This window comes from Hyperolius riggenbachi, chromosome 1 (assembly GCF_040937935.1).
Source record: "Hyperolius riggenbachi isolate aHypRig1 chromosome 1, aHypRig1.pri, whole genome shotgun sequence".
In the NCBI taxonomy this organism is placed as follows: Eukaryota; Metazoa; Chordata; class Amphibia; order Anura; family Hyperoliidae; genus Hyperolius; species Hyperolius riggenbachi.
In genome coordinates, this window is record NC_090646.1 from 471,561,259 (window position 1) to 471,576,311 (window position 15,053).

At 42.4% G+C, this 15,053-nt stretch overlaps 1 protein-coding gene across 1 annotated transcript in view; it reads left to right on the forward strand.

The window, feature by feature from the left end:
• POLE (DNA polymerase epsilon, catalytic subunit) overlaps positions 1-15,053 on the forward strand; it is a 118,785-nt gene that overhangs the window by 21,286 nt on the left and 82,446 nt on the right. Inside the window, exons 7-15 of the mRNA XM_068240609.1 lie at positions 78-219; positions 721-801; positions 923-1,030; positions 1,174-1,284; positions 6,712-6,797; positions 6,881-7,000; positions 12,333-12,465; positions 13,355-13,468; positions 13,582-13,794. Coding sequence (XP_068096710.1) covers positions 78-219; positions 721-801; positions 923-1,030; positions 1,174-1,284; positions 6,712-6,797; positions 6,881-7,000; positions 12,333-12,465; positions 13,355-13,468; positions 13,582-13,794 — 1,108 coding nt within the window. The remainder of the gene's footprint in view (positions 1-77; positions 220-720; positions 802-922; positions 1,031-1,173; positions 1,285-6,711; positions 6,798-6,880; positions 7,001-12,332; positions 12,466-13,354; positions 13,469-13,581; positions 13,795-15,053) is intronic.

The window sequence follows — 15,053 nt, forward strand, 5'->3', positions numbered from 1 at the left end:
CTCTCTCTCTCTCTCTCTCTCTCTCTCTCTTACTCTCTCTCTCTCTCTCTCTCTCTCTCTCTCTCGTTCCTTTACAGTGCTTTGACTGGCAACAATTTGGCACCTGAGGAGGAAGGGCCATCGAAGAAGATATCTGATCAGATGGAGAACATAATTGATATGCGGGAATATGATGTCCCATACCATGTGCGCCTTTCAATTGATCTGAAAATTCATGTGGTAAGAAAGCAGCTACCAAATACCATATGTTTGATCTGCTAATTACCAAATGCCAGTGGTATACAGCTGGGCAGCGTCATCTTCAAGTTGTCAACATTATTACAGCATGCCCTCCTTTTTAACTACAGTGCCTACAGTGTTCCCCCTGTTGTGGGTCAGGCATTTTTAGTAGCAAGCTCTACGAATAGCAGCCAGAGAGCCAGCTGTATTTTGTTTATTACAATTGGTCACCCAGCTGCTGGGGTCTATACAGACTTCTTCTAACTTTGTCTTGCCATCTTTTTGTAGGGTAGACATTGCTCTTGTACCTCATGGTGTGTCAGCTTGTGAACATGCTTGCAAAGACCAAGTGGCAGCTGGGCCTTTTAGGCATTTTCTGAAAAGGCACAATGCAGTGTGTAATTAGACCCCAGTTTATTACCAAGATTTACATGATCCTATTCTGCAGCTTATGCTGTATATCACAGTATCTATTGTATCCGTTCACTTTCTTTTCTCCAGGCTCATTGGTACAATATACGGTATCGTGGAAGCACAGCACCTCCTGAGATCACAAGGCGGGATGATCTTGTAGAAAGACCGGTACGTTTTTGTGAGCGATATAGTTCTTTATTCCCTTCCCCTGCTCCCCTAAAGTAAAAGATTTGCATGGAAAAAATTGCATGTTTTAGGAATCCCATAATATATTTGTGTCTTATTTTAGGATCCCGTAGTCATGGCATTTGACATTGAAACCACAAAGCTACCTCTCAAGTTTCCTGATGCTGAAAGTGATCAGATTATGATGATCTCCTATATGATTGATGGGCAGGTGTGTCTTAATTGAGTTTACTTTGCCGTGGTTATGGACTAGGGCAATAAGTATTTTTACTCCCTTACCCCCACCCCCTACACTAGAAACTATAACATGTAAATATAGTTGGTATTTTAACAGCTTTTTATACTCTTATCTAGGGGTATCTAATAACAAACAGGGAGATTGTATCTGAAGATATCGAAGACTTTGAATTCACACCAAAACCAGAATATGAGGGTCCATTCTGTATCTTCAATGAGCCTGATGAGGTAGCTTTCTTCTGTTAAGTTTTTTTTTTTTGTTTTTTTTGTTTTTTTTTTCTTCCAGATAAATGTACGTAATGTGCATATATGAAATAGGTGATCAAACTGTAGAGCATTGTAAACTCAACTAAGCATCAGTTGGCCTAAAGGGCTATTACATGGATTCTCAGCCTCTGTCATACCAGCTAACCGGAGACTGTGGAGTCAGTACAAAAATCATCCGACTCAGTCTCCTCAGTTTATGAAACCACCGACTCCGAGGACCCAAAATTGCTCTGACTCCTTAGTCTAATATTTACAAAGGCTATGGATTTGGTTCAAAAATCATCTGACTAAAGCTGAGTACACACGTACGATAACGATCGTTCAAAAACGAACGATAACGACAATTGGGCCGATAATCGTGCGCTCCAAATTTTCCAACGATCGTTTTTTGGGACGATAACGACCGTTATCGTTCAATCCAACTGATCCAACCCGGCGGATTTTTTCGAAAGATAATCGTTCAATCGTTGCAGTGTGTACAGAGATCATCCGATAACGCATGTTCTTATTGCCTGTCATAACGTCACTTCCGTTTGCGCACGCATTTTTTAATCGTTCGTCGTTCAGTACTTTATACTTATATCGTTCACGTGTGTACACAATCGTTCATTACGAACGATCTTTTACGTCTAATTTGAATATCATGTAAACGTCACGAATCGTTCGTAACGAACGATCTTTATCGTACGTCTATACGAACCCTTAGTCTCCTCAGTTTATTGAAACCGCCGACTCCAGGTACCCAAAATTGCTCTACAGCCCTGCCAGCTAAATGTATTTGTAGTTTTGCAAATACTGTATCCCTAATGAAACAACTCGAGTCTTAAACCAGAATACTTTGTATAAAATGGTAGTAGCAGTAGGGTATTGTACCGTGTTAGCCATCAGTAAAAGCAAGAAGTTTTAAATCAGGATGATACCATTTATTGGCTAACTAAAAATAAATAAAATAAGCAAGCTTTCGGCCTTGCAGCCTTCGTCTGGCTTATATCCTGTTAGTTTGCAAACTGGTGGTACAGACAGCTTATATACATGCAACATCAAAAGGGAAAACAGATATTTTTTTCAAGCATAAATACATGTCATTAAGATGCCTTAATTCACACAGACCATCGACCTGGGGTTAGAGGTTGTAAGCCAAGATAAGAATCCTTGTTTAAGCTGGCCATACACTGGCCCGATTTGCCGCCATTTCGACAGCAGATTCGATCACTGGGATCGAATCTGCTGCCAATCGTTCGCGCTACACGCCGAATTTCGATCTATTTCGTCCGATCCCGTCGATCGCTCCGTGCGGAAAATTACCGTCGATCGCCCGCGGGTGGGGAGCGCGTCGCTAGCGGCGTTCGATTGACCGACGCAATAGAGCGGCAATACATTACCTGCTCCGCCGGCGCGACTACCCCCGGTCAACGTTGCTCCGTGTCCGCGCTGGTCTCCGGCATGCTTCAGTTCCTCCTGCCCGGCAGGAAGTTTAAACAGTAGAGGGCGCTCTGCTGTTTAAACTTCCTGCCGGGCAGGAAGAAGCAAAGCATGCCGGACCTGGAGACCAGAGCGCAGACAGAGCAGCGGTGACCGGGAGGACTCGCGCCGGCGGAGCAGGTAATGTATGAGGGCATGCGGGCGGGGGGAGCGGCGGCGGCAGCAGCACCACCACCACCTCAACAGATTGTGAATGGTTTCAGGCTGAAATCGGTTCACAATCTGTTTGCAGTAAAGGTAGCCATACGATCCCTCTCTGATCAGATTCGATCAGAGAGGGATCTATCTGTTGGTCGAATCTGATGGCAAATCGGCCAGTGTATGGCTACCTTTACTCCCTGCTCACATACCTGGGAGTTGGACTGACACAGAGGTATCGTAAATTCTTAGTTCACAAGTTCAGCTATAATGGCTGAGAAAAGTTCAAATGTCATCAGTCTCATACCAATATAGAAAGTTGTTGTCCTTATTCAAACCCTTCTGCACAGCTTTGAACCAATTTATAAATTTTGTTTCTGCTATTAATTGATCATTTGACGTTTTGAAGCCACCCTTTAGGGCAGTGACACGAAGATCATCCATGCTGTGTCCGTTGGACCGAAAGTGTGTAGCAACTGGGAGCCCAGATTTGGTATCTTTAATAGTGTGCCTGTGTCCATTCATACGTTTGCGCAGAGTTTGTCCAGTTTCTCCCACGTACATAACATTGGGGCATTTAGCACACATGATCAGATACACCAGATTGGTGGAACCACAGGAAAATGTACCTTGTAATCTGTACTCCTGTTGTGAACCTGGTATCGTTACCCTGTCAGTGGAGTAAATGTGTCCGCAGGTCCCACATATTTTTTGTCGGCAGGGTCATGTTCCGTTTTGTTGAGGGCCTATTCAAAGAACTCCTGACAATCATCTGTTTTAGATTGTGTGGTTGCCGATATGACAAGAGTGGAGGTTTAGGGAATATCGTTCTCAGTCTGTGATCCTTGTGTAAAAGGGGATGTAGTTCCTTAGCAATCCTCCTTAAGATTTCCAGGTGTGGGTTGTAGGTGACAACCAAAGGGACACGTTCCTCTTTCTGGTTTTGCTTATATTTCAGGAGTTCAGTCCTGGGGATGTTGCTGGCTTTCCTGATTTGGGCCTCAGCCATAGGAGGACTGTAACCTTGTAACATTCCCCATGATGATGGTATTGCGGCCTGCCGTAAATATCTTCAGGGTCAGGGCATACCTGTAAAGCCTATTGCTGGACTGATCAAATTCATTCTCACTCATAATTATTTCACTTTTGGACAGGACCTCTATTTACAGCAGATGGGCGTGGCTATGGGTTCGCGATTCGCACCACAGTTTGCAAATCTCTTCATGGCCAAAATCGAAGAGGAATACCTCAATGCATGTGGCATAAAACCCTTGGCCTACTTCCGCTTCATTGATGATATTTTAATCATCCGGTCCGCAAGTGAGGATGATCTTCTCCAGTTCCACAGGAACTTCAATGCCTTCCATCCTACAATCAAATTGAAACTTACCTACTCTCACACAGAGATTAACTTTCTGGACACCACCATATACATCAGGGGTAACAACATACAAACCTCTGTGTATCGCAAACCTACAGACCGTCCCACATACCTAAGATATGACAGTTTTCATCCTAAGCACATTAAGAACTCTATAATTTACAGCCAAGCAATAAGGTACAACCGGATTTGTTCTGACAGGATGGACAGAGACAAGCACCTGGATCGCCTTAAGAACACTTTCATTAAACAAGGTTACAGTCCTCCCATGGCTGAGGCCCAAATCAGGAAAGCCAGCAACATCCCCAGGACTGAACTCCTGAAATATAAGCAAAACCAGAAAGAGGAACGTGTCCCTTTGGTTGTCACCTACAACCCACACCTGGAAATCTTAAGGAGGATTGCTAAGGAACTACATCCCATATTACACAAGGATCACAGACTGAGAACGATATTCCCTAAACCTCCACTCTTGTCATATCGGCAACAACACAATCTAAAACAGATGATTGTCAGGAGTTCTTTGAATAGGCCTCAACAAGACGGAACATCACCCTGCCGACAAAAAATATGTGGGACCTGCGGACACATTTACTCCACTGACAGGGTAACGATACCAGGTTCACAACAGGAGTATAGAGTACAAGGTACATTTTCCTGTGGTTCCACCAATCTGGTGTATCTGATCATGTGTGCTAAATGCCCCAATGTTATGTACGTGGGAGAAACTGGACAAACTCTGCGCAAACGTATGAATGGACACAGGCACACTATTAAAGATACCAAATCTGGGCTCCCAGTTGCTACACACTTTCGGTCCAACGGACACAGCATGGATGATCTTCGTGTCACTGCCCTAAAGGGTGGCTTCAAAACGTCAAATGATCAATTAATAGCAGAAACAAAATTTATAAATTGGTTCAAAGCTGTGCAGAAGGGTTTGAATAAGGACAACAACTTTCTATATTGGTATGAGACTGATGACATTTGAACTTTTCTCAGCCATTATAGCTGAACTTGTGAACTAAGAATTTACGATACCTCTGTGTCAGTCCAACTCCCAGGTATGTGAGCAGGGAGTAAACAAGGATTCTTATCTTGGCTTACAACCTCTAACCCCAGGTCGATGGTCTGTGTGAATTAAGGCATCTTAATGACATATGCTTGAAAAAAATATCTGTTTTCCCTTTTGATGTTGAATGTATATAAGCTGTCTGTACCACCAGTTTGCAAACTAACAGGATATAAGCCAGACGAAGGCTGCAAGGCCGAAAGCTTGCTTATTTTATTTATTTTTAGTTAGCCAATAAATGGTATCATCCTGATTTAAAACTTCTTGCTTTGTATAAAATGTGTTCTTGTAGTTGTATACAAATAATATTCAACAATTACATAAAATGGACTTATAATCCACATTCAAATGAAAAAGTATGTAACATAGGTCAGATATACTGTATATGTGTACTCTGCTTTTTTGAATCTAAACTTGTGCACAGATATTTGGCATACATTGGATATTCCCGTGAGCCTGTCCTCCTGCTGTAGATGCACTTGTCATTGACTTCTAGATCTACCCCCACACCCAATATTGAGTGCATGAGTTGCACTTACAATTCACTTATGTAAAACTATATCTATAATGTGTCCAGGTGAATAAACATGTGTATCTTGAATGGCCAAGTCAGACTGACAAGTAATATAACAAGAAAGCAGGTTTAGAGTAGTTTAAGGTATTTGTTGGTTTTGGCTTGCTAGATGGCCACTGCATTTCCTTTCATTAATTTGTTTCACAGAATATTCCTGTGTACCACAATGTTCTTTTTGCATAAAGGTACATAGTAATGTAGGACCCTGCACTGAAAACAGGCCTGGCAGTGACATTTTACCTGGTTGTTTTGTGTGTGTTCTCTGAGAGTAGAAAAAAGTTTGGCTCATTAATGATACAGACTAACCAGCAAGCTTATGATGAAACACACCCATAAAACTGTCAAACTTTACATATGCTGAAACTGGGTGTCGATACCTGTCTAATCTTGCATGACTGGAAATGAACTGAGTAGTAGAAATAGTAGTAGAAATTGAAGTATAAACTTGCCCTACCGTATCACTTTATCTTTGTTGTTAACATACAGTAAATATGATCTAGAGCTTACTTAACCTGCTACTTCTGCTCTGTATCGCTCGACTATAAAGCTGTGTGCCCATCGATAGTTTGCCCCTCCTCCTCCTGACTACTCAATTTCAAGGAAAAACTACCACTATACTGACTTCTGAAGGACATAATCTTCAGGGTCACATGACCCCATTGTTTCTGATCTTAACTTGATAAACCATACTGATTCAGAGAACACTGAAATTTAGATTTTAATAGGTCTAATCTCTTCCAGGCACATCTGATACAGCGCTGGTTTGAGCACATTCAGGAAACAAAGCCAAGTATAATTGTAACTTACAATGGAGACTTCTTTGACTGGTAAATCTGCTTTTTTCTTTCCGTTTTGTATCTTGAGTGCAGTTTCTTTTTCTTCAGTGGCTGTGTGTTGTACTTTCTTACAGGCCTTTTGTGGAAACTCGAGCTACAGTTCATGGGATGAGCATGCATCAAGAGACAGGATTCCAGAAAGATAATCAGGGGGAGTACAAGTCCCCATCATGTATCCACATGGATTGTCTAAGGTATAGCAAATCCTGACTCAGATTTTACATTTTTATTAGGAGAGTCTTTAACCACTTCAGCCTACAGTGTTGTTCATTTTATGCATCTGAGCAACTATCACCTCCCATTCATTCGCCAATAACTTCATCACTACTTATCACACTGAAATAATCTATGTCTTGTTTTTCCGCCACCATTTAGGCTTTCTTTGGGTGGTACAGTTTGCTAAGAATTATTTTTATCCTAAATCCATTTTAACAGAAAGTTTAAGAAATAAATGAAAACCATGTATTTTATTTGCCCATTTGTCCCGGTTATTACACCTTTTAAATTATGTCCCTATCACAATTTATGGCGCGATATTTAATTTGGAAATAAAGGTACATTTTTACAATTTGCGTCCATCACTATTTACAAGCTTATAATTTAAAAAAATATATAGTGGTATACTCTCTTGACATGCATATTCAAAAAGTTCAGACCCTTAGGTTTATTTATGTTTGTTTTTTTAATTCTAATTTTTTTATTATTTTTTTAAATAAAAAATTTATTAGGGTATTTTTTTGGTGTGGGAGGTAAACAGTTAATTTTAAATGTAATACATTTTTTATTAAATGATTATATGTGGGTGTAGTTTTACTATTTGGCCACAAGATGGCCACAGTCAAAAAGTCCTGGAAGCGAACGATCTCGCTTCCAGGAAGAAATAGGAGGGCGAGAAACTCTTTTTTTTTTTTTTTTTTTTAATGTAGAAAGACCGCAGCATCTGATGAGGCCGTCCGGTTTTTCTGCCGGGGATATAGATCAATGAATGGGAACTATATTGCCATTCATTGATCTAGGGGCTCATGGCAAGCAGCGGGATCGCGCGTCGCCGCAGCAGCAGCACAGTCTATCTGGACGGATATATGGTTAATAAGCCGCTTAACCTCCCGGGCGTTATTATTTCCAGATTTAGGGTCTAACAGCCGTGCAATTTTTTTTCTTCCACGAGATTTTAGACCCTAAAAACAAGAAAAAATAAACACCTACCACAGAGAGCGCTGAGCAGCTCCTGCATGTAGCTCACTCAGGCATGCGATTACCTCGCTGAGCTGCAGATCTCCGTCCCGAGCCTGACTAAAGGTGGCCACACACCATACAATTTTTTAAATATCTGTTCAATTTAAGAATTGCAATCAATTTTTCTGACTGATTGTAACATTTCAAAAATATGACCAATGTACCACACACCTATGTTCAATTTTTCCCCATTTATGATAAAAAATGATTGGAAACTCTGACAAAATTGCTAGGGTGTGTATAATTAATAAATTGACAATCTAACACACACCATACAATCTTTAGAAAGATTGAAGAAAAATATCTGGCATTCCGGATCGATAAAAATCGAAGAAAACGGGAAATCCGATCGGATTTTTCAGTTGAATGGAAAAAAAAAGCTTTCCATTTTTTCGGGAGATACGATCGTTTTTATCGAATTTCCGTAAAATTGGATCATTTTATTGTATCGTGTGTGGCCACCTTCAGGATTGCCCCTAAGGAGGTAAAAGTGGGATTAAACTGTGACATAAAAAAAGTGTTTTCCTACAATTTGTTACCCAGATAGTTTGCTTTTGTCTGTTTACAAATTACAAGTTCCCAAAGTACTGGTTATCTGTTCTGAAAGCTGCCATTGTAATTTATTGCATAGCTGCTGTATTTATATATTACAGTGTAATGTATCCAGAAAGAATTTGTCTTGTTTCACTGCCTGCTTGTGTTGAGCAGAAGCACTGCCAGGAATGTTTACTAATAGTGAGTGATAAGTAAATCTAAACAAGATAATGTAATCCTTTTCTCAACTTCGGGTATAAGTTTCCGCTTCGGATCTAAGCTTCCCACTGTATAAGAAATTGCTGTGTTTAACTATTTGAATTGTGTTCTGCTACTATTTTTTTCTGGTAGTAGGTTTTATGCTATAAAGAATCTTTTAGTGCAAAGAAATGCTGAGTTACCTACCACTTTGAAGTAAACTTACCCAAGGCAAAGCTTACCTAGGGTATGCACAGAGGTATATTCAAGCTGGATCCATATTACCTATCAGTGTTGTACAGTCCTCTCCTTGTTCCTTAAAGGGCAACTGTAGTGAGAGGAATATGGAGGCTGTCATATTTATTTCCTTTTAAACAATACTAGTTGCCTGGCAGTCCTGCTGATCTATTTGGTTGCAGTAGTGTCTGAATTACACCAGAAAAAAAACATGCAGCTAATCTTTTTCAAATCTGACCATAATGACTGCATATGCTTGTTCAGGGTCTATGGCTAAAAGTATTAGAGGCAGAGGATCAGCAGGATAGCCAGGCAACTGGTATTGCTTAACCTCCCTGGCGGTAAGCCCATGCTGAGCACGGGCTATGCCGCGCTGGAGGATTTCTTAGGCCCTGCTGGGCCGATTTGCATAATTTTTTTTTTTTTTTTTTGTACACGCAGCCTGGCCTATAAGTGCCATGCAGCGCTGAGGGGTGGATCGGGACTCCCGATGACATCACGGCGTCGGTGACGTCCATGACGATCGTCGGCATGGCAACGGGGGAAGCCAAACAGGAAATCCCGTTCTGAAAGGGATTTCCTGTTTGCGCTGCCCCCTGGTGGTTTTAATAGACCGCCAGGGTGGTTAAAGGAGTTATCGGCCAAAAATAAAAAAAATTAGCATTACTCACCTTGGGCTTTCTCCAACCCCTTGCTGCCGACTGTCCCACGCCGACCTCTCCGCCGCCGTCCCGGGCTCGCCGCATGGTGCAGAGGCCGGCCGCGGGGTCGGCCTTACTGCGCTTGCGCGAACCGCTGCTGTCAATCATCGCCACGTGGTCCGTGGCGCTCTCTAGTTCTGCGCCTGCGCAATGTGCTGCGGATCATGTGGCGATGATTGACAGCGGCAATTCGCACAGGCGCAGTAAGGCCGACCCCGCGGTGGGCAGAGAGGTTGGCGTGGGACAGTCCGCAGCAAGGGGCTGGAAAAAGCCCAAGGTGAGTAATGCTAATTTTTTTTATTTTTGGCCGATAACTCCTTTAAAGGAAATAAATATCTTTGTTGTCCTTTAACCTCCTTAGCGGTAACCCCGAGTTGGACACGGGGTAACCCGCCAGAGGGGGTACCCCCTCAGGCCCCGCTGGGCCGATTTGCATCATTTCTTTTTTCAAACACGCAGCTAGCACTTTGCTAGCTGCGTGTTTGTTGCGATCGCCGCCGATGCGCCGCTACCCGCCGCGATACTACCCCCCCGCATACCCCTTGCGCAGCCCGGCCAATTGCCGCCAGGCTGCACTATGGGGTGGATCGGGATTCCCTGTGACGTCACGACGTCGATGACGGCACTCCGTTCGTCGCCGTGGCAACGGGGGAAGCCCTCAAGGAAATCCTGTTCAGAACGGGATTTCCTTATGGGCAAGCGGCGCCGGCGGCGATCTGAAGGTACGTGGGGACGCCGCAGGGAGGGGGGAAGTGTGTAGCTAGCGCTAGGCTAGCTTCATGCTAAAAAAAAAAGAAAAGGTGAGAAAAACCATCCTGCGGCCGCGCAGCCGCATGATTCATAACGCCAGGGAGGTTAAGGAGAGTTAGTGGGGAAGCGGAGGGTGAGAGGAGGGAACATCGCTCAAGCCTGCCTCATTACTGTCTGAAAAGTAGACTTTAGCCAAAAGTCAACATTTTCAAGGAGTGACTATGAGGATCGGGGAGAACGAGAAGAGGAACGAATGCACTGTGGTACAGTAAAACCCCCATTATCCTTCACAGGAATTGGCTGTTGCTGGGTAAGGGTAGTTTCTGCTTGCTTGAGGGTCAATGTTAAAAATAGGCCTAGCTAAAAAATAGTACCATATCCCACGCTGCATACTTGCCATAACTCTGTATTTATGTTGAACTAGAATAAAAACAAATTGAGACAAAGGTTAGACTAAGGGCCCGTTTCCACTACTGTGGCAAGAGTTCGATGGGAAAATCGTGGCAACGAATCCGCATGCCGTTGGTGTTTCTATACGGATTTTCAGGTGGAATTGCTCGCGGTTTGCGCAACGCGATTTTAACCATGTCAATGCCAGCATGCATTGACATGGGTTTTTAAGCGAAAACGCACGCGGAAACGCCGGGAAAACCGCAAGACTAAAATGCTTGCGGTTTTCCTATTTAGTTACATTACCGACGATTCGCGTGCGGTGTGCGAATTCTGATGGGTCTGTCGTGCAGATTTTTTTCTGCCCAACAAACCGCACAGAATCCCGCACAAGTGGAAACGGGCCCATCCACTTCTATTGCTTGTGCGAATCTGCATGCATAAAACGCATGCAGATTCGCTGTAGTGGAAACGAGCCCTTAAAGAGAAACTCCGACCAAGAATTTAACTTTATCCCAATCAGTAGCTGATACCCTCTTTTACATGAGAAATCTATTCCTTTTCACAAACAGACCATCCCCCTTTCACCACAATGTCAGCTCTGTATGGCTGATATTGTGGTGAAACCCCTCCCACAAGAAATTCTGAGTATGTACTCCTGGCAGTTTCCTGTCTGTGAACCTTGCTGCATTGTGGGAAAGAGCTGTTTACAGCTGTTTTCAACTGCCAAAAAAGCATGCAGCAGCTACATCACCTGCCAACAGTAAAAATGTCACCATGTAATAAATGTCAGAATGTAAATCAGGGATTTAAAAGATTTTACAATGGGCAAACACTGACTAAATCATTTATACGTAATTATTGTAAAAATGAAGCACTTTTTTATTACATTATTTTCACTGGAGTTCCTCTTTAATGTAACAAACATTTATTACTGTAAAAGGAAGTGTCAAAGTAGATATATACACCCCGCAAGGCCAGGATTTTTTTTTCTGATTGCTTGAGAATTCTTTTTAACTGAGTTCCGAATAGCGGGGATTTTGCTGTATGTGGATCCAGCATGATCATACCTCTGGGCTTACCATAGGTAGCACTGTCTCTGGTCAGGTGTCCTTTTAAACCAAGAAAATTTTCCCCTCTCTAATGCATACTTTATACAATGTCTTCTAATTATTTTTGTCATGAAGGATCAAGGACGAGAGGCATTATTCTGTTATCAGTTTACCTTTTACTCATTTTGTTCTGGAATATCTTCAGTAATACAATAGCAGAAATGTAGAATAAAGTCAGGCATAGTTTTGTGCTTTTAACACGTTGGGCACAGTTTTACTGTAGCGGTACTACCTTGTTTTTCTGTAGCAGTGACGGTTAGTGTTGCTGATAATGTTTTATACAACCACACTGTACAACACAGAGCGGACATTATTCAGAAGGGGAAATCATTTTGTGGCTTTTTTATTTAAAATATTTGTCCTCATAGGTGGGTGAAAAGAGACAGTTACCTGCCGGTTGGAAGTCATAATCTAAAGGCAGCTGCCAAAGCAAAGTTGGGCTATGATCCAGTTGAACTGGACCCAGAGGAGATGTGTCGAATGGCAACAGAGGAGCCACAGGTATTTTTATTTATTTATTTATTTTTTTATGCGTACTAAGTGAAATTTGTCCCAGTAATGCGCTATTGTTTGTGTAAAAAGCTATAACTACCCTTTTAAAAAGGCACTATAACCCTGGATTGAACTTTATCCCAATGATTAGCTGATACCTCTTTCTCATGAGAAATCTTTTTTTTTTTTTCTTTTTTTTTTTTTTTTTCTTGAATAGATCATGATGGGGGTCAGTGTGGCTAAAATAGTGGTGAAACCCCTCCCACAGTGTGATGTCAGGACCTAGGTTCTGACAGTTTCCGGTCTGTGAACCTTGTTGTATTGTGGGAAATAACAGCTGTTTCCAACTGCCAAGAAAGCAGTGTCTCCCTCTGTGCATCTGTATAGCTTAAAAAAAAAAACAAAAAAAAAAAAAACCTTTTAGCTTATCACGGTATTAATGGGTGTGGTTATAAACAATAGCAGTTGGTGCTGTCTATTTTTTTTGTATTGCCTAAGGGCCTGTTTCCACTACACGCAGATTGGATGCAGAATGGATGCAGAAAAACTGACTCCAATGAAAGCCTATGGGCCTGTTTCCACTTAACGTGATTTTTCTGATGCAGATTTTCCCAGAGGCATTCATTGGAGTCAGTTTTTCTGCATCCAATCTGCATCAAATCTGCGTGTAGTGGAAAAAGGCCCTAACAGTTGTAAAGATGATGATGTGCAGGCAGATTGTGGATTGAACAATATGAATAGATTGCATGGTGAATATCAATAATTTCTTGATCTCCTGTCTTTTAACTTCTCGCTTTTCAATGTATTGATTTATTTATTTTTTACCCTTTTTCCATATTGAGATAGCTGTCTGATTAAGTAACTTTAAAACTAACTGAAATTATTCTTATTTTTTTAGGTGTTGGCTACATACTCTGTATCCGATGCTGTTGCCACATATTACATGTACATGAAATATGTCCATCCATTTATCTTTGCTTTATGTACCATTATTCCAATGGAGCCTGATGAGGTTTGTGCTTGCATCTGTGTCCATTTTACTGTGTGGTCTTTATGTAACAAGACTATGCACTGGGTGCTAAGCATTAGGAAAACAGAGCAAGACTTTGATATCTTTTCCCACAGGTGCTGAGGAAGGGTTCCGGAACCCTCTGTGAAGCATTGCTGATGGTGCAGGCTTACCATGCCAACATTATCTTCCCTAACAAACAAGAGTCTGTATTCAATAAGCTGACCAGTGACGGCCATGTTTTAGACTCTGAAACCTACGTGGGTGGCCATGTGGAGGCTCTTGAGTCTGGAGTATTCCGCAGTGACATTCCATGTCGATTTAAAATGGTAAATACATCCTTTATTTATGCATGGGTGTTGCCTGCCATAACAAAATATACAAACCTAGAGTTCATTAGATAGGCGTGTTCTTGGTTTTTTAACTTAACCTGTTGCCTCCAAAAACTGAAAACTCCACTTCAGGTTTGTGTTCTGTTGATGCATATTATGTGGAACAGGTCAATGGGTGGGGGAGTGTGGAGGAGAGGAAGCTGTAGGGGAAGGCTTGATAAAGGGAAGCTGAAGGGTTGAGTGTAGGCCTGCTATATCTGGGGACAGCAGTCACAACTGTATCACAGGACTGGTCAACCTAAGCTTGGTTTGCACGTTCTAAAGGAAAAAAATAAAATCTAGTATAAAAAAAAAAAATTAAGGTTACTGTTGTGGAAAATGTACAAATCGGTTGTTTACAAAAATGTCCACAAGATGGCACTGCAGATCTACTGAACACCTTCACACACCCACAAAAGAGTGTACCACCATCCCCTGCTTACAACTGTCAATAAGTATCAAATGCAATGATTAGTCCACTAATGCAAATTACTTCTTTAATTCAAAAGGACAACATTCATAATTACAAGCCCACTTCATAAACCTGGAAAATAATTTATACAGATTTATTATTCCATTGACTTTTCCTATAAATCCATCTATATGCCCTCTAGCTCCACACCAGTCAGTCATAAACCCCACACCATTTCATTTTAAAATGCCTCTTCTCCTTGAACTTGGTCACACTTCAATCCTACTGTCTTCAAAAGTGTATTCCAGGTTCTCTATTCTTGGGTAGGAAATTCTCTCAATATGCCACACAGTTTATCAGCTGGCAGGGTAAACTGCCAAAGTTCTCGGGATTCAGTACAATTGATTTTAACCCTTTCTGGACCAGCACCCTCTGCCCCCTTAAGGACCAGAGGGTGCTGGTCCAGCAAACTGTCGCAAGTTACCGTCGCTCCGTCCCCGCCGCAGGCTGCTCTCTCTGCCGTCGCTATGACGGCAGAGCGCTGTGCGCCGGTCAGGAGCAGCTTTCATTGGCTCCTGACCCTGTCACTCCATGTAAGCCAATGGGAACGGCTTACATGAATGACAGGGCCAGGAGCCAATGAAAACGGCTCCTGCCCGGCTCACAGTGCTCTGCCGTCAGAGGCGGCAGGGCATCACATTGCGGCGGGGGCAGAGTGGACCGAGCGAGCGGGGACACGCAGTCAATGGGACGTAGAGCTTACGTCGGGTCAGGACCGTAGCGCCCCCTGCCCGCCGTAGATTTC